We start from the raw sequence: 25,734 nt of genomic DNA, 5'->3' as shown, positions 1-25,734 counted from the left end.
CGGGAATGTAGCTAGGGTTCAAGAGACGGGAGGTTTGGTCTCTCCTCTACCCTATACAAGCCACAAGCTGCATGATGTCAGCTTCAATTAGTTTTTAAAACCTAAAAACTACTCTAGCTGGCTCAGCAACAAAGAGAAAAACCCAACACAATGCAGTGCAAAATTCATAACCCCGCCACTATTACCGATAGAATATCTTGGACAGAAGAGATTGGAAATTTATACCCCCCCCTCCCCCAATGAAGGATAGGAAAATATTACGTAGCTTCATCCTCGAATTTGGGGGGGGGGCTTTGGGGGGCGGTTGGCTTGTTCTTCCATTTTATTCTGTCCAAGATTGTAGTCAAGATTACTGTGGGATGGGTCGTGAGAGGAAAAATTTGTATCGGTCAATGAGCATTGTCTCAAAAACAGGATGATAAAAATAGGTAGTTGACTTTAGACTCTACTGACGTGTGTCCATCTTAAACACTAAACTCATTAATCACAATGACCTTTGCGTGGGCGGTGAGGGGAAAAGTATGTTAGGGGTCAATGCGCATATCTGACGAAAACTATAATAACATGCAAAACACTAAAGACGTCACAGCACTGTAAAGTACCGCAGATTTCTTTCACTTCGAACTGGCGTGTCCGTCTCTTTTCTCCCTCAGCTGGAATCTCTCTGATTTCATTCCGGAATATACCAACAGTCTACAGTGAGAAAACCCCCAAGTAAGTGTACAATTAGTAGACAAGTAGTATAGCGACGGCCATTTCAGAATCGTACTATTAACGGTTCTGTATGTGTATTTGCATTGCGCCTTATGTTATTTTAAACAGATAGTGCTCAATGAATAATCCCCACCCCCACCCCCAAGCCCCCCTTCCGTTTCCGCCCCAGGGAATGAGCTGTGGCAATCAATTTGGCTTTTTTGCGTCACAGTTTTCTAGCAAGTTTACATTGGTTTTTGTTAAAACATCTTTGTTACTTTTTCCCTACATTCAATATTGTCAAGTCCCATTATGGCTCTTGATATTGTTCAATAAATTGGGTTAAGAATCAATTCATGGTCATATTTATTTTCGTTACAAAGGCATTGATATGCAGGGTTAGAAAGGGGCGAACAGCGGCGAGTCAATATACATTCCGCACTACAGTAGACTTTAAGAAGTGTAAATACGCCATGCTTATCAAAAAATGTTTTCTTCTTTCCAATAATTTTGAAACCCAGATAATCTACTCACTATAAGAATTTTGAGGTAAATACTGTGTTTGTTGCTCGGGGGGGGGGGGGGGCACTCAGAGGAAGTTTGGGTAGGGGGGTGCCCCCAAGGCCTTCAAACCTTGACCCTGTGTAAGACAAAAATTGCTCATTTCGCTGCCCTGTTTAAGACAGGAGACACTACTTTCTGACCCTGATTTGTTTTGTTTTGTATACAGAATTTTACCGGGGCCTTTTTTGCCTTGGCAACCCACGTGGAAGGGTCGTTTTCATCAACAAGTTTGTCGGGCGACATGAAAATCTTTTTTATTGCAAATATTCTTTAGAGATGAAAACAAGGTGTAATGAATAATGTGAAAAGAGAAAACGTTAGGGAATCCCCCATTTTGAACAGTTGAGAGTTTCGCATGTCGCTAATGTAAATATTGCGTGACTAAAGTTAGCTTTGATAAGTGTTCGCATTGATTCTCGATGAGTTTCGTGATGGAAGGTTCACCCAATGTAGATAACTTTGATAAGTCGCTTATTTTCTCGATAAGTTCCACGATGGAAGGTTCACTCTTAGGCGATGGCTCGTAAATTTGTCTCTCCAAATATTCACTCTCAAGTTTTCGCTCATAAACTAGTACATCGTAAAGGTTGGGGAACGTGTCGTGCCCAAAAAGCTATAATCTTTCTCTTGACTCTCCTGCATACCTCGTCCTTTTCAAAATGGCGGATAAGATTTCAATGAACCAGCGATATATCTCAGCGAACACTCCCAAAAGTAACGAGCCAGCGATATATCTCAGCGAACACTCCCAAAAGTAACGAGCCAGCGATATATCTCAGTCAGCGATATATCCCTAACCATGTAACTTTGAAAAGACAGAAACGCGTTGCATTTTATGACCGGTGCCAGCCTTCGGCTAGGCCCCGGTAATTATTGGTATTGCCAATGTAGACCGCTCATCGCAAATCTTCACATTCTTTGAAAGACTTCCATTCCAAAAAGACACCCTATTCAAGACGCTTAATAGTGAAATTGTATACCCTGTTATAGCCTGAGATCATGCCCTCTCCCTATTATCCCTTTATGTTTCTCACGGGAAGATGGCATGATACATTTCTTTGTCGGATCACATGTAAAAAAGTCAGAATCTGGACTTTTTTCTGATTGGATAGGAAACAATACCGATGATTTGCGCTATTCCAATTGGCTAAAATGCGGCCATTCGTTAGTTGTTGTTGATTTCAGTGTGCATTTTTGCTTGCGTCATGAGCAGTGAATACACACGCGAGTTCGTTATAAAATTTCTGCCGGCTCAGTTTTCTTGAATTTGAAGAATGCCTAAATAGAAATTTCACCCATTGAAATATTTTCCATCTCATCGTATACTAAAAAGTTGCAGTCAAAAATTCACCGATCATTTGAATGCAATTTGATACCGGCTACAAGTTACAGAAGCGACAAACGGGTTCACTTTTCAAATAATCAATTCATGAATGGAATCTTGATCTGGTTTGACTGTAATTCCTCCTTCAGAAACCTGCGAATTATTCTGAGCAATCTTCGCCTTCACAACACCTTTCAGTTCGTAAAATATGGTGCTTCAAATGCGTGTATATTAGGGTCATTCATTTTTTCTGAAAGTTGAAAAATGAAAAATGAAAATCTGTGTTCAAGTTTCATTTTTTTAAACTTAAAAAGGAAAAATAAAAATCGACAATTGATTTCAATTTTCATTTTTCTCTAAACATAGAAAAATGAAGAATGAAAATCTATGTTCAATTTTTACATTTTTAGAAATTGAAAAATGAAAAATGAAAATAATGCGTGTATATTAGGGTCATTCATTTTTTCTGAAAGTTGAAAAACGAAAAATGAAAATCTGTGTTCAAGTTTCATTTTTTTAAACTTAAAAAGGAAAAATAAAAATGGACAATTGATTTCAATTTTCATTTTTCTCTAAACATAGAAAAATGAAGAATGAAAATCTGTGTTCAATTTTTACATTTTTAGAAATTGAAAAATGACAAATGACAAATGAAAATCTATGTTCAATTTTTATTTTTTTCTGAACATAGAAAAATGAAAAAAGAAAATCTGTGTCAAATTTTAATTTTTTCAGAAAAATGAAAAATGAAAATCTGTGGTCAATTTTCATTTTTTTTTTCTGGACTCATAACGGAAATGAAACTAACCCGGAAATAAAGACACAATAGATTACCGTGCAATTGCTGTCATCAGCTTCGATCTTGTTCGGTCGAGTGTTTCTGTTGCAATGCAGGAAGATTACATTATTTTTTTCTCAGGAGAAGGAGAACGAGGAGTAGAAAGACGAGTGAAAAAAATGCCGGTGACAGCGGAGATGGGCTCAAATGTTTGGAGTAAGTCATATCGCTGATTATTGTAATTGAGCTGATGATAGTTTCCAAGTGTTTTTACGGGGAATGCATGTGACAGCTATGGAAGAACTTCAAAGGCTGATGATGCGGGACCTCTAACATCAGCTACAGGCGAATTTCCCATAAGCGACCACCCAAAATGCAAAGGTTTGGTGGTCGCTTACGGGAGGTCTTCGCTTACGAGGGTCGGACCGCAAGGGCGAAATTTTTAAGTCAACCTAGGATGGGGTGGTATATTTATTCTAAAAAAATAAGGAAAGTTACTTTCCCCTCCCAATTACTGGTAGCTTTATTGACACAATCATTAGCTATTCTATGTGACAGTGCACTCAATTAGATGACGCTATAAATTGGTGGTTAAAAAATTTTACTTGTGTACGTGACTTCTTTACAGAAATGTCCCTGAAACGTCTGACGAACAAAAACGTAACTTCTTAAACTGAAACCTGGAAATCTGAGTCTTTTTCTTAAGGGTAACTATGTTTAATATTGTAGTTATAGATCGAACTAAAAAAAACACAGTAATAGTCGTGTAGGCAATAATGACAGCCAAAGAATAAATTCATTTTTGTCAATTTTTGCCACGATATAGTTCACTGTTTAGTAAGACCAGCTGTCAAGTGGTCGCTTACCGGAGGTTTAAAACAGTAGAAAATTCTCAAACTGTCATCCGAAAAAGTGGTCACGGTCGCTTACGGAGGTGGTTGTTTACGAGAGGTTTCAGTGTAAGGCTTTGATTGACAACATTTTTGTTGTTTTGGTGTTTTCAAGTTCCTCCATAGTTGTCACATACATTCCCTGCGAAAACACATGGAAAAAATCAGCTCAATTACAATAATTTGCGGCATGACTTACTCCAAACATTTGTGCCAATCTCTCCGCTGTTACCTTATCTTTTTTCACTCGTGTTTTTACTCTTCATTCTAAAATAATATAATCTACTTCCATTGCAACAGAAACACTCGAACAAGATCGAGGCTGATTTAAAGAAGCAAATGATAGCAATTTCGCGGGAATCTGTTGTATCGTGATTGGTTGTTTTTCTTTATTTCCGTGTTAGTTTCATTTCCGTTTTGAGTCAAAAAAAAAAAAAAAGAAAAGAAACTGAATTGACCACAGATTTCTATTTTTCATTTTCCTATGTTCAGAAACAAAGGAAAATCGAACATAGATATTCATTTTTTAATTTTAATTTTTTAATTCCTAAAAATATAAAAATTGAACGCCGATTTTCATTTTCATTTTTCTATATTTAGAGAAAAATGAAAATTGAAAATCAATTGTCAATTTTTATTTTTCACTTTTTAATTTAAAAAAAATGAAAATTGAACCCAGGTTTTCATTTTTCATTTTTCAACTTTCAGAAAAAATGAATGACCCTAATATACACGCATTGCTTCAGCCTAATTTTTTTGTCACTGCTTTCGGCACAGAACAAAGTCAGCGAGCTTTAACAAGTAATTTCTTTATTATTTGTAGCTCTTAAATAAAGGTACGGCAGCTCCAGCTAGCAGTATTTGAACACATTTAAAATTCTTTTTAGGAAGCGCCATCTGAACATGGACGTACTTACAAATTTTCTTTTCCCTAAAATTGATTTTAAAAGAGACATTATTCGCGCCAAAATTTGATTCCCGTATGGTAAACGCTTATTGGCTAATAACATGACAGTTCAAGCAGACGTTAGATTATGTAAATTAGGGGGCGGTTAACGGCTCGTTAAATGAATGTATCAGGCGTTATTTTTTTCCTCTCTCGAGCCAAAGAAACAAAGAAGCAAAAAAAAAAAACGCCTGATCTCAGGTTAACCCTGTTAAAGACTCAAGACCTTGAAAACCATACCATGTCTCAGTGGCACACACCCGTATAGGCCAAATAAAGGAGTGCCTCTCCCCCACCCCCCCCCCCCCTCGGGGCTTTTTGCCAGCCTCTAAATCCTACAGGGTCAAAGCGAAACGGATCAATAGGGCCATTTATACGAGGAAAAATAAGACGTGTCTTACATAAGACGCGTCTTAAATAAGACGCGAACCGTACCATTCATACGAGCATGTCTTATCTAAGACTAGAACAGCTCGTATAAATGGTTCGCGTCTTATTTCTGTTCTTGACTCGTTTTCATGTGAATGTTGCCCGTAGCAACGGCAATCCTGCGTGGCTCGCCAAAAAATAACGCATGCGTACTATGCGTTCGCGTCTTATCTAATACGCGAAGGTCATTTATACGAAGTTTTTCTCGTCTCAGCTGAGGCGCGTCTTATCAAAGACCAGGTGTTAAGGGCTGTTCTAAAACAAGAAGCTTATTTTAGACGAAATGTGCAGTTCATACGAAAAGTTCTTGTCTTATTTAAGACGCGTCCTATGTAAGACGCGTCTTAATTTCCCTCGTATAAATGGCCCTAATGTTTCAGACGCGGTGCGCAGATTGAAGATATGCTTAGATTAAAGTCAATTACGTTTCAGTCCGCTAGCACTTTGCAAGTCCCTACTCCGACCTGGAAAGCACCCCAATGGGCTTATTTCAAATTTACATCATTTTAAAAATCCTTTCCGTCTTCGCTCAAGTAAGATTTTCGTGACCAGCAGCTAAAGAAAACCCACTTTTTCGGACCGGTTTTTTTTGCCAATTAACATAACATGAAAATGGCTGAAAATGAGATTGCAACTTGTCTAAGATTTAGTTAAGAGTTCTGCATTTTGTTTTTGGCGCATGATGCGAAACGATTTCAACCTTTCTTTCTTGATTTCATTTATTTCCTTTGCCCTTCTTTCCATCCTCCACGCCACAGACGACCAGAAAGTCTGTTTAAAGAAGTACGTAAAAGAAGACTTAACTCCGTTCTTCAAATTAAATCAACTCCTAAACCGTGCTTGCGCTCAAGCTTATATTTTGTATTTGTATCCCGATTTTGTATTTATTTTGCCACACAGATAAATAACATGATTACAAAAACAAAGTAGAAAGTAATGGCGAGGAGGCCTAAAGGAAACTATAAAGCTCATGATGTTAACTAGGCCTCACTATTACAAGTTTTCGAAGATGAACCATACATTACGGCGACGATACAATTACTATCAAAGGAAATTGATAAAAGTAACAATATATTAAGGAAGTTTACAGATGATGAATATTAAACAGTTTTTTAACACGCATTTCGGCATGATTTTAATCATGTTGCTGCACAGGTAGCCCAAGCTTACTATGAGAACCCTGAACAACATTATCCTACTTTAAGCTAATTAATTGTAAATACGACAACAGTTATAACACGTTGTATGAAAATTATCCGATTTCTCCATAACTGAGCGAGACGTACATTAAATTTTTCCTTTTTTAGTATTTTGTTACATTTATTTGTGTGTTGACTGCGTTTCAGACCTCTTAGGATGCCAAGAACACGAAAAAAACACTTCCCATCAAGCTAATTAATTATTCATACAGCAAGAAAATTATAAGACGTTGTATGGAGAAATATTCTTTGCTCACTAAATTTGCAAAATGTAGTTGAATATCGCTTTGAAGCTCACCTTTAACGTCTAATTGCTTTTCTTTGTATTATGACTGTATTTCAGACCTCCTAGGCGCTATTTAATGCCTTTTTTTGAGCGACAGTTCTCACTCAGATGACAGTAGAGAGAAGAGAAGAGAAGGTTGGCAAACCTCTCTTAACCGGCTCCGCTCTCGGCGGCGATAAATTCCGGGTTCTCATAGTAAGCTTAAGCTACCTGTGGTTGCTGCAATTCACATCAGCGCCTAAACCATAGTCGACTTCCTTATCATATGTCTCTTAAAAGATCTTTGATTCTATTCTTAAAATGCAAAAACGAGGGCAAGTTTAAAAGTACAGCATTTTACGTCAGCTCTTTTTGCCTTTTCCAGCAGCACATTTTTTCCTTGTTGGCGTAGATTGAAAAGTTTCTCAAAATACTCAACCAAGGAACACCTGCTATACTTAGTAAATGAGGCTGTACTCATTGACATCGATCGATTTTACGACAATTTAAAACAAAAGAAGTTGTATTTTGCTTAAATCATATTTAAGAGATCCTGTATTTCTTTTCCCTTCAACCTTCATCAAGTTGTTTCTTGTTCCTTCATTTGTTTTTCCAAAGGTTCCAAGCCTCAGCGTTTCGTCACACATGGCCCTTTCAAAGAAATACACCGAAGAACAGCTAAACTACTTCAGAATTTGTTATGTAACCAATGATATACTAGCCGAAGGCCTCAGAGAGCTTTTTAAACGTGAATGGGACAATCAATATAAATCAACACTATTAGGCGAATGGGAAGATGTGGCCCAGAATGGAACGGACTTTTACAACGGTGAGTCTCCAAGAAATCAAAGAAGAAATGCTCATGTTTTGGCCACCATGATAAATGGAAACAGAGCGGAATGGGATTGCACAATGCTGTTTTCCGCCATCCTTTACTCGGATTGTGTCGGGTCCTACCTTGCATCAACAGTCAGAAACAGTGTGGATGATCTTAGAAAATTTAGAAACGAGGAATTCGCCCACTTTCCACTGGGAAGTCTCCCTGAGATAGATTTTCAAAATGCCATTGGCAAAGTTCATGGTGCGTTCTATGCGCTTGGTCTCTCTACTGTAAAAATTGATGAGATAGAAAATCAGAAAACGTTCCCGACCGACGAATTAGATAAAATTCTGAAAGAGGTTGACGATGTTAAACAAGAACTTCAAGAAAAAGAGAACCAGCGCCAGGTTCTTGAAGACCAGCTTCAAAAAGAAGCGCCTTCATTCTTTATTCTGCCTCCTAAACCTACACACGAAATTGAAAGCCGTGAAAGGGAAGTAGCAGAAATAGCACTTCAGCTAAGAGAACTAAAGAAGGCTAACAAGAACAGGTTGAGTTATCTGTACATCTCAGGGAATCCAGGAAGTGGCAAATCACAACTAGCTGGCCTCGTCGCTGAAAGATTCTTTGATGAAGTAAAAGAAATACCAGGCACTTCGTCCTTTGTGATGACCATAAACGCTGCCAGTCAAGATTCACTTTTGAAGTCATATGCAAATTTTGCTCGTCAGCTAAAGTGCCCAGACTTTTCAGTGATGCAAACCTTGAGCTCTAAGGATTGGGACATTGAGGACAAGATCGCCAATCTCAAGATGCTTATTGCTGCAAAAATTGGGTGTTACACGTCGTGGCTAATGGTGGTGGACAATGTGACTAATCTGACTTTTGTACACGATCACCTACCACAGTCTGGAACCGAGACGTGGGCAAGAGGTCAGTTGTTAGTTACAACCCAGGATACAAAGTCCATCCCATTAAAAAGCTCTTTTATCAATCACATTTCAGTAAGCCAAGGAATGAATCCTTACGATGCCACTTCCTTATTGGCCAAGCTATCTGGGGTCTTCGACATAGAGCTAGCGGAAAACGTTGCCCAGAAACTGGACTATCAGCCACTCGCTTTAGCAGGCGCGGCTGTGTTTGTCAAAGACATTCGACAGGACAAAGCATCGAAGCACTTTGGCTGGGACGAATACCTAAAGATTTTACAAAAAGGTAAACGAGAAACGACCGAAGATACCCTTGCTGACACCAACCCAATTTATCCAAATACGATGACTAGAACAATAACGTTAGCTGTCGAAGCACTAGTCAAATCCGACAAGTTTTTTGAATACCTATTCAGATTTCTTTCCCTGTGCGCACCACAACCATTAAACGTTGAAATAGCGGTTAGTTACCTTTTAAACGTTCTCGAACACGATGATAAAGAGGACAAGGAACAAATTCGCAGGAGATTCAGAAGATGTTCACTGCTTCTTTTAGAGGAAGAAGGAGATAGTTGCTACTACATTCGTCTACATCAGGTTGTGCACGACGCAATGAAATGGGTGATGAGTGAATGTACAGAGAATCAAACGATGAAGGTTGTAAGTGAAGCTGTTACATCATTTAACAAATTTATAGTCACAATTCCACACGAAAATAGAAGAATGGACACCATGCAAATCATTCCGCACGTAAGTGCCCTTATTGTACCAATTAATGCAGTTATTATGGCAGAAAATATGTCTCAAGTCCATGTTCAGGACATTTCTGAAAAATTATCGAATCTTGGCGACATATGTAAAATGCACTGTGAATTCAACGTGGCAAAGACATACTTGGAAAAGTCTCTCGCTCTTCGCATCAGGCTGTTGGGTGACCAAAATGTCGATGTTGCCTCTGCGTACAGTCACTTAGCTATAATTCACCAGAACTTAGGTGACTTTGAACGAGCAAAGGAGTATCAGCAACAGGCTTTAGCCATCTTTCTCAAGAAGCTTGGTACTGAACATCTTTCTGTTGCAACAAACTACGGTAACCTAGCTGTAATTCACAAGGACTTAGGTGACCTTGAACAAGCAAAGGAGTATCAGCAACGTGGTTTAGCCATCTTTCTCAAGAAGCTTGGTGCTGAACATGTTTCTGTTGCAACAAGCTATGGTAATCTAGCTTCAATTCACCAGGCCTTAGGTGACCTTGAACAAGCAAAGGAGTATCAGCAACGTGGTTTAGCCATCTTTCTCAAGAAGCTTGGTGCTGAACATGTTTCTGTTGCAACAAGCTACGGTAACCTAGCTTCAATTCACCAGGACTTAGGTGACCTTGAACAAGCAAAGGAGTATCAGCAACGTGGTTTAGCCATCTTTCTCAAGAAGCTTGGTGCTGAACATGTTTCTGTTGCAACAAGCTACAATATCCTTTCTTCAATTCACCAGGCCTTAGGTGACCTTGAACAAGCAAAGGAGTATCAGCAACGTGGTTTAGCCATCGACCTCAAGAAGCTTGGTGATGAACATGTTTCTGTTGCAACAAGCTACGGTAACCTAGCTTCAATTCACCAGGACTTAGGTGACTTTGAACAAGCAAAGGAGTATCAGCAACGTGCTTTAGCCGTCTTTCTCAAGAAGCTTAGTGCTGAACATGTTTCTGTTGCAACAAGCTACGGTAACCTAGCTTCAATTCACAAGCACTTAGGTGACCTTGAACAAGCAAAGGAGTATCAGCAACGTGGTTTAGCCATCCAACTCAAGAAGCTTGGTGCTGAACATGTTTCTGTTGCAACAAGCTACGGTAACCTAGCTTCAATTCACCAGGACTTAGGTGACCTTGAACAAGCAAAGGAGTATCAGCAACGTGGTTTAGCCATCGAACTCAAGAAGCTTGGTGCTGAACATGTTTTTGTTGCAAGAAGCTACGGTAACCTAGCTTCAATTCACCAAGACTTAGGTGACCTTGAGCAAGCAAAGAAGTATCAGCAACGTGGTTTAGCCATCCAACTCAAGAAGCTTGGTGCTGAACATGTGTCTGTTGCAACAAGCTACGGTAACCTAGCTTTAGTTTACCGGGACTTAGGTGACCTTGAACAAGCAAAGGAGTATCAGCAACGTGGTTTAGCCATCCAACTCAAGAAGCTTGGTGCTGAACATGTTTCTGTTGCAACAAGCTACGGTAACCTAGCCTTAGTTTACCGGGACTTAGGTGACCTTGAAAAAGCAAAGGAGTATCAGCAACGTGGTTTAGCCATCCAACTCAGGAAGCTTGGTGCTGAACATGTTTATGTTGCAACAAGCTACGTTAACCTAGCTTTAGTTTACAGGGCCTTAGGTGACCTTGAACAAGCAAAGGAGTATCAGCAACGTGGTTTAGCCATCCAACTCAAGAAGCTTGGTGCTGAACATGTTTCTGTTGCAACAAGTTACGGTAACCTAGCTGTAATTCACAAGGACTTAGGTGACCTTGAACAAGCAAAGGAGTATCAGCAACGTGGTTTAGCCATCCAACTCAAGAAGCTTGGTGCTGAACATGTTTCTGTTGCAGCAAGCTACTGTAACCTAGCTTTAATTCACAAGCACTTAGGTGACCTTGAACAAGCAAAGGAGTATCAGCAACGTGGTTTAGCCATCAAAGTTAAGAAGCTTGGTGCTGAACATGTTTCTGTTGCAACAAGCTACGGTAACCTAGCTTCAATTCACCAGGACTTAGGTGACCTTGAACAAGCAAAGGAGTATCAGCAACGTGGTTTAGCCATCTTTCTCAAGAAACCTTGGTGCTGAACATGTTTCTGTTCCAACAAGCTAAAAAGGTTAGCTAGGTATAGGGAGTGGGAACTGGGTCGAAGCTTTTGCTCTTACCATCTCCTTGCGATAAGTAAGCCCCTTTGTCCTAACGGAGAACTTGTTACATGCACGCTAAGCCTGGTAAGGTAATAGCGGAGCTCCGGGGGAGTTTTTTTGCTATTGCTGTACACAACCACATGTAAGCCGATCTCAAATCTCATTTTTACAACTACATAAAATGACAATACCCTGTCAGTTACATGTATATATGGTACAAATGAAAAGATTAATTACCAGCTGTCAAAATCGGGCAATCGCTAACTAATATTGCATTACCTTCCCGCTGGTTCAGGTTGTAAGACCGGTCCTTTTCCCCTACTTGTAAGAAGATATAAAATGTCACACTTACCGACATTGGACTATTAGATCAGTGGTTAAAGTCACAACAGAGACTCTATTACCATAGAAATGGAAACGTATAGATACAAAATAGATACGAATTTCGTTGGAAGAAAAGTATGAAATTTTTATTGCGGTGGTAAGAAAATGAGAAGTGCTAGCGACCAGCAAGGTGAAAATGAGTGGCAGTGGCAAAAAATCGAACAAGAAGAGAGGCAACAATTTTTTTCAGAACATACAACATTTTTTCCATAAAACGTGTTTTAAACTAGGAATTTTCATGTTTCAGTTGTGAAACAACAAAGGGAGAGAAATATACAAAAAGGAAGTGCTGCACAATTAGACCTTTCTCGTTGCCGTTGCCGTTAAGAATTACACTACTGTATTTTATTTTTTGCTGGAGTAACTTATAAGTATGTTAATGAGAGTTTCACTTTTAGCCCTGGCTTAATCTCTGTATTATATCGTCAGATGTGGGTTTCCGGTTGAGACCATGTCCACACCAACCCGTCTTTGACTCCCACAGGTGCAATTTCAGCGTATTGGTTTTTGGCACTAAGCCATCAGAAACGTCTATCTCCCGATATATTTCTGCTCCCGGGCTTTTCTCGGACATGTGTACTTCATACTGCGCTTGCGTCAACGGCGCTTGAAAGCAGGGCCAAAATGCACAAATGTAGTCGTTTCAAATGAAAAAACATTGGTGTGGACGAGTTCTCAGTGTGGAATAGTCGAAAAGGCTGCATGGAAAAGGAGCTTTTGATGCATCCTGTTAACAAAAGCGAAGAGTTTCAAGGCCCACTTCTGAATTTGTGTAGAGACAGCCTGACACCCAGATACAAAAAAAAGAGTAAAGTTTGTTGCTATGTTCCCATTTTATTTCAGTTACTTTCACTACCCGCTTAAATTCAGGCATAGGTTTGCCCAATATAGTGAGGATACAAATTGCAAAGTAATCTCAGCGATAAAATTTCACGTTCCGACAATTATACAAAAATAGTTAATTATTCTAGCCTTAGAGGAACCATTACTAAGTGGATAGATATGAGATATATCACTTTTATGCAAAAGCATCGTGCCTCAACACAAAGTCAAAGGGATTGCAAAATCAATTTCTAATTCTGTCGTTTATTTTTCTAACTATTTTTATATAAGAATGAATTTTTTTTGGAATTGCATTTTACCAATTAAGAGTCGTAGTAGTGGGTTTAACATATATCTTAAGGCAAAGTGCAGGCTTTTTTGTAAATAACTCTTTCACTCCAGAACGAATGATCTATGAGGTTGTTCTAACTTTTGAGTCTGCGGATGAAATCCGTTGGTGTGACCATTTAAATGAGACCTCTTTGGCAGTGCTCTTACGTTGTACTATTTATTTCTACCAATTTCATAGAATGAAATTTGGAATTTCTGTCCAGTTTAGACTTTGGCCTTTTCTGTGAGTGAAAGAGTTAAAGCAACCACTATAGGCGGTGTTAGGATAACAGAAAGAATATTAGATAAATATTAATTCAAAGTTAAGTAACGCTTTTGTAAATAAACAGTACGATCTCACGCAAAGCTTTGGAATGCTACTTTCTTCCACCTATAAAAGACTAAAAATCCCTTTTGAATAGAGAAAAATGTTAATGAACGATATGCTTCTCTATTGAACGGTCCCAGGTCACCAGGTATGGACCTCGCCTTACAGTTAAATCAGCCCACAGCCCATTCTTTCCAGGAAAGCTTCCGGATGAGATGGTTGGTCCCTAGCGCCACTCCGGATTACTGAGACTGTTCTAAGGGAACAAACAAGTGCCGGATCCAAACCTTGAGATAAGGGAGGTGCCCGGTCTCCAATTTTTTTTTGGGCCCTTCGCGCCACAGTTTGGTCATGGGCTCCTGGTTTGGTCTAAAAATAAGCGGGGGGGGGGGGAAGGGCCTTCCGGGCCCCTCCCCTGGATCCGCCACTGCAAACAACTTACCCTACTAAGACGTAGTGAAATCATATTAAAACTGGACCCAGCTAGTCGTCACGTTTCGAAGATGAACACCTCTCAAAGTAATTTTTCTGTGAGGTAGACATCTCTCTATGAAGGACTGAAAATAAGCCAAACACCTTTTTATGATTGACACCCCTAAGATAGTTACTTGTTCAAGATGGCCAATGTGTAACACAGACACTAGTCAGGGATTGTGACTAGGGAGCTCTTGCTTCTACGTAAGTCCCCTTATAAAAACACAGACAAAAGCTAGTATTGAGCAGTGCCCTCCCTAGTGTACTTACCAACAGACAGTGGCATGCAAGCGATCTTTTTTAGCTCACCGGACAAATGTCATTCCCCGTTAAGGTTTGAATCTTATAAAAAAAAGACGCGAATATGTAAAGCGCGAGATTAGAACGCAGGGAAGGATAAATGGTACAACAACATTTTGTTGTTGTCCATACCAACCGGAAAGAAGGTACTACCTCAAAACGAAGTCCTAGATGTTCGGTTGGAATATCCGAGAAAATGACCTTAACATTAACCTTCCATCCAAACTTTTCGGAATTTTTGGCTTGGTGGCTAGCGCTTCTGGTATCCGGTATCTGCTCAATACAGGTTTTAGCCAAAATATGTATCAGAAGAATGGGTTTTATAGACTTACGAAATATAGCGCCACCGTTAAATACTTTCTTAACGAAAGATCTAGCAAAACATACAAATTGGTCTCTATTTATTACTATAAAACTCTATTGTTTTTCAATTTTTGGCTCGTTTGCTTTCAAATAAGGATTACATGGCTATTTTAAGTTCGCTGTTGCCGCTTTTCCTGAAACAGAATAAACAGAGAAATAACTTTACAGCGCCACCGTTTGATACTTTCTTAACGAGAGATCTAGCAAAACATACAAATTAGTCTCTATATAGACTCTATATATTACTATAAAACTCTATTGTTTTTTAATTTTTGGCTCCTTAGCTTTCAAATAAGGATTTCATGGCTGTAGTTCGCTGTTGCCGCTTCTCCTGAAACAGAATAAACAAAGAAATAACTTTACCGACTGAACGTTACAGTTAACCACTGGTGTAAACAATTTAATCATTTGTTGAGTATAAGCCCCTAATCAGTCAAAATGACAAAACCGAGACGTGGTTTTGTGATTTTAGCATACAGAGTGTTTTCACTCACGTGGCCAGCATCTATGCAAATTTATTGGAACAAAAGAAAGCGTTTACATAAGAAAAGAGTTCAACTCCCACAGGACTGGTTTAGGACACAAACATGGCTGCCGTTTCATTGTTTTGGGACATAAATATGGCCGCCATGACGTCATGTGAAAACACACAATTACTTATCTTAAAGGTTTAAACTTGCTTTTAAAGCGGCATCCGTGTCTAAGATGTTTGCTTTCTGGACAACGTAATTTATTTCCGCAATACTAATCCACTGGATAGTAAGTTATTCGGTGGAGAATGTTACACTCCTTGAGCAACCAGGACCTATACACTGGCAACAACTTGGTTTACCGTCGACCCTCGCAACAACCTGAATTAAAGGAGGAAATAAGCTTGGTGCGTTAGTTGGAGGAAAGATAAGCTATTATTGGGCAAGCAAGAACGGCTCCGTATTTAAAAGCGTCTGGAGGAGTATCAGCAACGTGCTTTATCGATTAGACTCGAGAATGCAGGTGAGGTTTTAAACTGTCTAAACGTAAATCCATTGCAACGAGTTGAATAATATGTACCGTTGTTACTGTCAGAGAGAATCGCCATGGGCTTTACGAAAAATTGGCTTTGGACAAAATAAAGGGAACTTTTTGAAGAGGTTCGACCTATTGCTTTTGTAGGTACACTTTCTATCTTTGAATCTCTTATATTTAGCCAAATTTACCTTTATTGTAAAGACATTATAACACACGTATTATAGATAGACTTAACTTTATTATGATATTATTTTTTGCCCGATCGGAATTAATGTCATGTGACAATGGGAAATTCTCATGCAGCAGGCGAGAATTTACCGGGCCTGGTTCCCCTCTGAAATCTTTTGGAAATATGGTAATGATGTCCAAAGGGAGAAAATAATAGTGTGCTGCATGGGTATTTAATATTGTGCTAAACTCGAGGCAATAGGAAATCCCAGAGCAAAAACTTAGCCAGATCTATGACATCGCTTCAATATTTACTCAATTTTGCGCCTACGTTAGACAACTTAAAAAGTTTTCAATGGACAAGAAATTCAGGGATTTTATAGTACACTGATCAATTGCAGCACTGAAATTTTTTAAAGAAAATATATCGACGAATTTTGGTTTAATTGCTGTTTTCGTGAAAGTAGCCTTAGAAATTACAAAAAGAGTTCAACATTGCGTTTGACTGATTCACAGGTTTTCATGGTTTTTCGAAATCGCGCAAGTGTATTTGCCTTTGGCCGGTTGTAGAGTACCCTGCGAGGAAGATCGAAGGAGACACTGCTCGCAGGGTAGTTGTAGAGTGCATAAAGGTCATTTGCAAAACGAATGAGTGATAAAAACGTTTCGGAAGGATCCAAAAAGTAACAAATTTGTCTGCATTAAGTCCAGCCTTCAGTTCATGCATAATTTATACCCTTTTTGTAGAAATTCAATGATACTTCAAATTTACTCTTATAGATTTTTGTGAAACTTTGCATAACAGAAGAAAAGCACCCAAAGTATACGTAGCTTAAAGTACTCCTAAAGAAAATGCCGTTAAGGGCAGAAATTCGATTTAGAGCTAAAACTATTGTGGCGTCATTGTCACCTGATATTTACTCGGATTGCCCCCCAAAAAATATCATAATAAAGTTTAGTCTATGTGTAATACATGCGTTATAATGTTTTTACCAATAAAGATCAATTCACTTAAGTATAAGAGATTCAAAGATGGAAGGTGTACCTACCTAAACTTACCCACGTTGTCCTTCTTCCTCTTCACATTGAAGTAGTTTTTTGTCCCAGTCTATGGTTACATTTTTAGCTTCGAGAACGACATGAGGAGGGAAATTCAATCCCTTTTCTTTTAATTTCCGTATCATGTTATCGGTCTGTTGAGTATGGTTAACAGGCAGCTTCTTAGACAACAGCTAAACTGCTGAGCCCAGGTGTCATCTCATAAGTAGGTGGAATATGATCGTTTGGTTGTGTGTAGTCCTGAATAAGGAGGACTGTTGTTCACAGTGACTGTGAACAATCACCCCTGGCCACAATAACCCGGACGATCATATTTCACCTACTTAAGCTTACTTAAGAGACAACTTTTACTAAGTATTATTAATTACGCTTTCTTGCACCCCGCCCACCCCCACCCCCCTCTTCCCGCTACTTGAATCTGAAACACATATTAAGAAATTGTCACTTAATTAATTCTATGTATTATGAAAATTGCCGTTAGACATATGATGTTTCCTCTCCGATCCTCCTTCTCCTTGCTGCTATTACTTTCCCGGATTCTCTAGAGCTTTCGTTACTTTGGGTCTAGTTAAACGAGGAAAAGGCGCCGGTTGAATAAGATGCAATCTTCTTGTTTCAATGGCACCAAAAAAATCTTTGCGCCTTACTTATCACGCGCCTAAGCTAAGACGCTTCTTAGATACTCGTATAAAATCGTATAAATGATGCAGTTCTTTTTAAGACGCGTCTTATTTCCCCAAGTATAAATAGACCTATAATAGATTGTTTTTCCTTTAATCGAGAAAGTATTTACAGTGCGACTGCTGTAACCGGGGCCCAAGAAAGTTGGTTGTGGGTCGATCATCAGCTCGTAAAAAAACACAGCAACAAAAAACAAAAAAACAATAACAAACTCGAAGTACAAACTTTTCCAAAATATAATAGGGACTTTAAGCAGATAGCAAACGTTTTTCAAAAAAGCAAAATCTTTCACCAGACAATGTTTTTCTATTCGAAACTTTGCATATAACACCCAGGAGACCATTGCCGCGCTTTTCAATAAGATGCGACCTCAAGTCAAAATTATAACTAACGTTTACATTTTTCGCCTCTGTCACACACTCTAACGGACCTCCCAGGAAACACGGGTTTTCTTCAGTGGGTTTAAAAGGTCACCTTTTGTTGATTCTGTTTGGTTGATTCAGAGCTCCTGGGCTCCTGGTTGATTTCGATGATCCATGTTGTTTATTTCGTTTCCTGGTAATTATGATTGACAAATAACTTTCTCGGAATGTATTGTTATTTTCCTGTAACCTTATTGGTCAACTTTGTGTAGGTGTCCCCGGTTATAGTAGTCGCGCTGTAACACCTTTGGTTTTCCAGTAATTACGCAGGGTCGGATCCAGGATTTTTTTTAGGAGGGGTTGCACTCGTCTCTTGCTCTACTTCATCACCAATAAACCACATAGTTTTTTTTTTTTTGCGGTATACCAGTTGTATTAGAAAACCGCAAGTCATCTCGGGGGGGGGGGGGTGCGCACCCCCTGCACCCTCCCCCTAGATCCGCCCCTGTTACGACTTCCCTGCGTTTTACCAACAGCGAAAGCATGTGAGCGAGAAACCCCGTAGTCACTGTTTGGACGCCGCTTGCTTAAAGTTGAAATTTGACGGGCTCTCACCAGGAGTCCATGTCCAAATCTGCCATGAGGTCGCCGTTGAGCGATTTGCTTCATAGCCATTGTAGCTGGCGGTTTTTTGATCGGTTTTGCTTCGACCTCTGTTCGCGCGGTTGTAACGCTTACGTTGCTAACCATAAAATAAAAACAGTAAAAAAAAACGCCAGTTACGCAGGCTATTTGCTTAAAGTCCCCATTATTTGACGGACGTACGGGCAAGCAAGCACTTGGGATAATAAAAATATTCACGTCATTGTCCTAGAGCCCTAGAGGGGTGGAGGGTGCATTTTATGAACATGCGTACCCTGCCTAAATCTTGAATGAGCAAATTAAGGGTGGAGAATCTGAACACACGCGAGTCAAAATGGGACAGAGAGGGAATCTTGGGGCGTTGTACGGGATATGTGAATTTCACTACAGTTATTTCTAGAGGTCGTAATTAAACGGAGGACCAACTCCTGAGACATTCTCATTTTAATCGATTGTTTGAAACATTATCAAGTCAACGCGCGACTGCCTCAAAGCAAACAACGCAGAATATTGTAATGGCAACTCAGCTGTAGCAACTGTTAAATATTCAACATGACACTGACATGACCTTTTCGAGAGAGATTAACAGACTTCTAGACTTCGGCAGCAGTATTGTGGACGCACCTGATGAGCGCATTTCAGTTCAAGAAATTGAAGTTAGCGTTCTTACTCGCAAGCGTAGGATAGGCCGTGATTTGTCCAAATAGGACTCAAACTCTGTTTCCCTTGGCGAGAAAGCCGTGAGAAGAAATCCGCTTATGAAAAGAGACAGACAAAAGTCAAAGAATAAGTAAACTAAAATGCTTAAAATGCTGCTGTTTTTTCCCATTACGGCTCTCGGTTTACTTTCTTCTCCTAGGCTTGAAATATATCTTCTGTTCAACCGAGTCTAAAGTGAAGTCGTTACAGGTACCGTAATTTCATAGCGTCGTTCTGGCTTGGTCTAGAAGCATCTACTATACATGTGGTGGATGACAGTGGGGTGCCAGAGAGGGGGCATAGGAGGTACGTGAGGAGGGAGAGGAAATGGCGGGAGCTGAGAGTTCTACAAGGGTTGGAAGCGGGAGAAATAGGGGGAAAATACTCAATAATGCTTATTATTTCGCTAAATTAGAAAAGAAGCCAAGAAAAAAAACGGAAGCTGGGAATACAAAGTTCAGGAGGCGGGAGGTTTGGACCCCCTACCTCCCTTCTCTTCCCCGTATACAAGCCACAAGCTGCATGATGTAGGCTTCGAGTTAGTTTGCAAAACCTAAAATCTCTTTAACTGGCTCAGCCACAAAGAGAAAACAACCCCGCGATGCAGTGCAAAATCCATAAGACAAACGTAAAGCGTAACATAACATAACATTTTATTAGCATTCCCATACACAGAAATGGTATTGTATTACAATTGTAAATTTAATTTAATTAATTTAAAGCAAGGGGCACACATAAACCAACCCATGGCCCGGCCATCACCCGGGCAGTGCAGTGGCAGCCATACAAATCCATGCCCCGATCACTATTACCGATTGAATCAATCCAACCTCGTCCCCAGGTTTTCTCTCCTACCCTCCGTAGGGACGGATAGGAGAAAACCCTGGGAACGAGGTTGGCTGCAATCTTGGACAGAAGACATTGGAAACTTACTTATATCCCCCTGCCCCCCCCCCCCCCCCCGAAAAAAAAATCAAAGTTGGGAAAATAAACTACCAGTAGTCCCCATTTTTCCTCAGGGATAGTAGAGCGAGCCAAACGCGAGCGTGCGTGAAAATAATCCCACGCGAGAAAGGCGAGACGCAGCGGTGATGTTCACGCGCGCTCGCATTTCGCTCGCTCTACTATCCCTGAGGAAAAATGGGGACTACTGGTAATCCAAAGGGAAAATGGAACATAATGGAAAACGGAAAAATGGAAAATAATCGCCCTCCCTCGAATAATCGCCCCCTTTTAGTGCGAAAAAAATTATATTCGCCCCCGGCTATCATTCGAGGAAACGGTATGTGCCGGTCAGTGAGCAAAAAACAGGATGATAAAAATAGGTTGCTTTGACTTTAGACTCCGCTGGCGTGTGTCCATCTTAAACACTGAAATCATTAATCACGATGACCTTTGCGTAGGTGGTGAGGGAAAATGTATGTTAGGGGCCAATGCGCATCTATGACGAAAAATAATAACATGCAAAACACTAGAGACGTCACAGCACGGTGAAGTACATCAGATGAATGGCCAGCTGGATTGTTTTCACTTTCGACTCGAAGTGGCATGTCCGTCTCTTTTCTCTTGACCCTCAGCTAAAATCTCATTGATTTCATTCGGGAAAAAATCAGCAGTCTACAGTTTGTGAGAAGACCCCAAAGTAAGTGTACAATTAGTAGACAAGCGATCTAGCGACGGTCATTTCAGAATCGAACTTGACGGTTCTGTATGTGCATTGCTTGCTATCATTTGCATTACAAACAGAAGATTGGGGGGGGGGAGGGTTAACATTTGCTTTCACATTAGCATTAAAGGATCCATTTGGTGCCTGAACCGTCTCCAGCTAAACCGAATGGCCACAAACATCTATTTTTTTAAATGTCAATCAAGGAATACATGTAATATGTTGTTCTGCCCCACGTACTGTGTGCTTCTCTTGAGATGCAGACAACGTACAACAGAGAACAGGAACTGTCACTTTACAAGGCAATGATGTTTAGAAATAATCCAGTAGGGCACTTAAATGCATTGGGCTAAAAATGCGTTATTTTGTGAAGCTGATACTACGAACATAGTGGTACTCATAAAAGGGACCCTTTCTTAAATCTACTGCCGTTATTTTGGGGAAAGAAACACAAAAGGAATACCTGGAATACGGCAAGCGATTTTTCTACGTTTTCGCGGAAAGCAAGCACATGACCCCAAAACGAAATGTTTCAGTGATGGTTCCAAACGTTTCCGCTACTTTTCGATCTATGACGCTAGAAAAACAAAAACAAATTCAGTTTTTCGCTGCGCCTAGGTCCAATCAGATCACAATTCCATCCCAAAACGTTTTGTGTGAATTCCAACTAACTAATTTACTACACCAGCGCCATATGTTATTTTAACGAGATTGTGCTCAATGAATAAATCCCCCACCCCTCCCCCCACCCCTCATCCCGTTTCCTCCCGAGGAGTTTTTTGCGGTTAAGTCTTCTAGCAAGTGTAAAAAAAGTTTTCTTACCAAAACATCTTTGTTGCTATTTCCCTAAATTGAATATTGTCAAGTCCCATTATGGCTCTTCATATTGTTCATTAAACTGGGTTAAGAATCAATTCATGGTCATATTTATTTTTGTTACAAGACATTGATATGCATGGTTACACGAAAGCGAACAGCGACGAGTCAATATGCATTCCGTACTTGAGCACTTGAATACAGTAGACAACAAGAAGTGTAAATACGCCATGCAGATCATAATGTTTTCTTCTTTTGAACAAACTTCCAGATCTGACAATGAAACCCAGATAAACCCGTAAACTTATAGTTATAAAGGTTTGGAAGGAAATACTGTGTTTGTTGTCAATCTCTAAGTTCTTCAGGGCCAAAGCGAGACGGATCAATGTTTCAAATTTAAATCAGTAATAGGTGCGCTGGTTTAAGATATTGTAATGTCGAATTGTTTAGATTAAAGTCAGTCACGTTTCAGTGCTGACATTTTGCAATTACCATACTGCCACCCGAAAGGCGCCTCAGTGGGCTTATTTTTACAACATTTTAAGTAAAAACTCGCCTTTCCGTATTCGCTTAAATAAGCTTTAGTGACTAGAAGGTAGAGACAATCCTTCTTTTCGGGGCCGGTTTTTCCACCAATTGCTCTATTCATGAAAATGGCTAAAATGAGATTGCAACACGTCTACGATTTAGTTAAGAGTTCTGCATTTTTGTTTGTGGCGCATGATGCCTTGAAACCAGGCTGCTTGGGCAATAAACCATCGAATCAATGGTAGATGGTAAATTGGAAGGAGAATTTCCAACTCTTGAAATCACAGAAATGAATTATAGTTAACGAGTACAGATTGGGTCTTAATTAACCCTCGTATATACTGGGACACCCCCTCACCCCACCCCCCCCCCCCCCCCCCCCCACACACACACACCTATTTTGTAAGATATCAAAAGCTTTTTGAGGCAGAACTTCTTCTTTCCAGTAGCTGTCGTTTATTCCTTGACACTCAATGAGTTTTGGTATATATCAACAAACAGGAGGCTCTATGATTAAAGAGGCAGCTCGTCAACTGACAAAAGATCAAGGAATTTGATTCGTGAGTTTGAAAATGAATTACCTCCATTTTTAAAAATTGAAGGAGCAGGCTTCAGTTTGTAAGGACCCCAATTGCCAGACCATTATATTGCCACTCGATGATAAAATTTTGTCCAGGTGACAACCCTTAAATATCTTGTATACGTAGGTGACAAGGCTTTGTAACCCATTTTTCTGTCAATTATTTCTTCAAAAAGACACTAACTGAGAGTAATAGAAAAAAGTATAAACAGGAATTCGTGACCGAAAATTCAAAGCCTGTAAGGCGCATGGCAGAGATTTTATGACAATCGTGAAAATTCCTAATTTACAAGATTTATGTGTAGAACCACTGAACCTTGATGGCTTATATGAGATGTTCTTCCACTAAAAATCCTTTTGACGGCTGTCACTTCAGTAACGACCCTGCGTTTTTTAGATAATTTATAAGCCTGAAATTTACACGTTCGTGCTAATTTTCCGGCAAGCCAATTATATTTGTTGTTACAAACAGAGTCTACAACCTGGTGTATAACGTGACCAACAGATGCACCTCGCAGAGAGCAAGGGGTGCAGGCCACACTTTACAGACATGCTTTCTCTGCTTAGATTTCAATTGAGCATGTTGAGTGTGTGGGGAAGCACGATATTTTTTCCAGGTACCCTAATTACATGGCATCGCTAGGCTTACTCTAAAAGAATCTACCATACTTGTGGGGGAGGACAGGGGGGGTGGTAGCCTGTTTCAGGCTCTCAGATAGTAGCAAAGACGCGTAACTCAGAAAGGCACACGAAAATATGAGCGCGTGATCGCGCTTTCTTAATTCCTGGAACAGGCTAAGGGGTGGGAGCCTGGGATGGTTATGGGAGGTGGGAGGAAGCGAAAGAAATAGAGAGAAATTTTGTAACAATGCTTAATATTTCGCAATCGGAAAGGAAACCAGCAAAGAACGGGCAGGAGCCGGGAATGCAAGGTACGGAAGACAGGAGATTTGGACCCCCTACCCCTCCTCCCTCCCCCGTATACAAGCCAAAAGTTGCTTGAGGTAAGCTTCAAGTATTTTTGTACAACCTAAAAACTCTTTTAGCTGGCTCAGCCGCAAAGAGAAAACAACCCCGCGATGCAGTACAAAATCCATACCTCGGCCACTATGTCCGATAGAATTCAACCAATCTACAATCTAAGACGGACGAGATTGAAAATTTTTCCGCCCTTTCCCCCCTACCCTCCTCCCAATAAATTTCGAGGATGGGAAAATGGCGCGTTTTGGCTTTTGCGCGGCTTCATCCTTGGGGTGGAGTGGGCTTTGTTGTTCCATTCTGATCTGTCCAAGATTGTTGCCAACATTACTTTGAGGTGGGTTTATGAGGAGAAAAATACGTGCCGGTCATCAAATGAGCATTGGCTCGAAGCAAAAACAGGATGATAAAAATAAGTTGCTTTGACTTTAGACTCTACGGCGTGTGTTCATCTCAAACAATGAACTCATTAACCACGATAACCTTTGCGTGGGCGCTGAGGGAAAATGTGTGTTAGGGGTCGATGCGCATGTTTGACAAAAAATTTTAACATGCGAAACACTACAAACGTCACAGCACGGTAAAGTACCGCAGATTGCTTTCACTTTCGACTCGAAGTGGCATGTCCGTCTCTTTTCTCCCTCAGCTGGAATCTGACGAATCTCACTGATTTCATTCCGGAATATATCAACAGTCTAAAGTGAGAAGACCCCCAAGTAAGTGTACAACTAGTAGACAAGTAGTCTAGCGACGGCCATTTCAGAATCGAACTAAACGGTTCTGTATGCGTACTGCTTGCTATATTTGCATCACAAACAGAAGGCCGGTGAGGGGAGAGGGTTTAACGTTTGCTTTCACAGTAGCATTAAAGGATCCATTTGGTGTTTGAACCGTCTCCAGCTGAACCGAATAGCCACAAACATCTATCTTTTAAAATGTTAATCAAGGAATAATATCTTGTTCTGCGACTTGTACTGTGTGCTTGTCTTGAGATGCAGACAACGTACAACAGAGATAAAAGAACTGTTTTAAAAGGGAATGATGTTTAAAAATACAGTAATCCAGTGGGGCAATGCATTAGGCTAAAAATGCGTTATTTTGTGAAGCTGATACTATGAACATAGTGGTACTCATAAAAGGGACCCTTTCTTAAATCTTCTGCCGTTATTTTGGGGAAAGAAAGACAAAAGGAATACTTGGAATACGGCAAGCGATTTGTCTACGTTTTCGCGGAAAGCAAGCTCATGACCCCAAAACGAAATGGTTCCACACGTTACCGATATTTTTCGATCAATGACGCTAAAAAACAAAAACAAATTCAACGTTTTCGCTGCGCCTAGGTACAATCAGATCACAATTCCATCCCAAAACGATTTGTGTGAATTCCTGCTAATTAATTTACTGCACCAGCGCCTCATGTTATTTTAACCAGATTGTGCTCAATAAATAAAGCCCCCCCCCCCCCCCCCCCTTGCATCCCTTTTCCGCCCCAGGAGTTTTTTGCGGTTTAGTTTTCTAGCAAGTTGATATTGGTTTTCTTGTAAAAACATCTTTGTTGCTATTCCCCTAAATTCAATATTGTCAAGTCCCATTATGGCTCTTGATATTGTGCAATAAATTGGGTTAAGAATCAATTCATGGTCATATTTATTTTTGTTACAAGACATTGATATGCAGGGTTAGACGAAGGCGAACAGCGACGAGTCAATATGCATTCCATACTTAAGCACTTGAATACAGTTGACAACAAGAAGTGTAAATACGCCATACAGATCATAATGTATTCTGCTTTTGAACAAACTTCCAGATCTGATATGAAA

At 40.0% G+C, this 25,734-nt stretch overlaps 1 protein-coding gene across 1 annotated transcript; it reads left to right on the top strand.

The window, feature by feature from the left end:
- Nucleotides 1–580: 580 nt before the first annotated feature.
- LOC140921948 (uncharacterized) lies at nt 581–10,339 on the top strand. The gene is made up of 3 exons (XM_073371961.1): nt 581–714; nt 7,707–9,957; nt 10,329–10,339. Exons 2-3 carry the CDS (start codon nt 7,734–7,736, stop codon nt 10,337–10,339), a joined length of 2,235 nt encoding a protein of 744 aa, XP_073228062.1. The 5' UTR covers nt 581–714; nt 7,707–7,733.
- The last annotated feature ends 15,395 nt before the right edge of the window (nt 10,340–25,734 follow it).

This window comes from Porites lutea, chromosome 12, assembly GCF_958299795.1.
Source record: "Porites lutea chromosome 12, jaPorLute2.1, whole genome shotgun sequence".
In the NCBI taxonomy this organism is placed as follows: Eukaryota; Metazoa; Cnidaria; class Anthozoa; order Scleractinia; family Poritidae; genus Porites; species Porites lutea.
This window is presented reverse-complemented; position numbering and strand designations above follow the sequence as displayed.

What these genes read in the sequence shown, in the direction of transcription:
- LOC140921948 (XM_073371961.1), top strand. Translation starts at nt 7,734, where the DNA reads ATGGCCCTTTCAAAGAAATACACCGAAGAACAGCTAAACTACTTCAGA.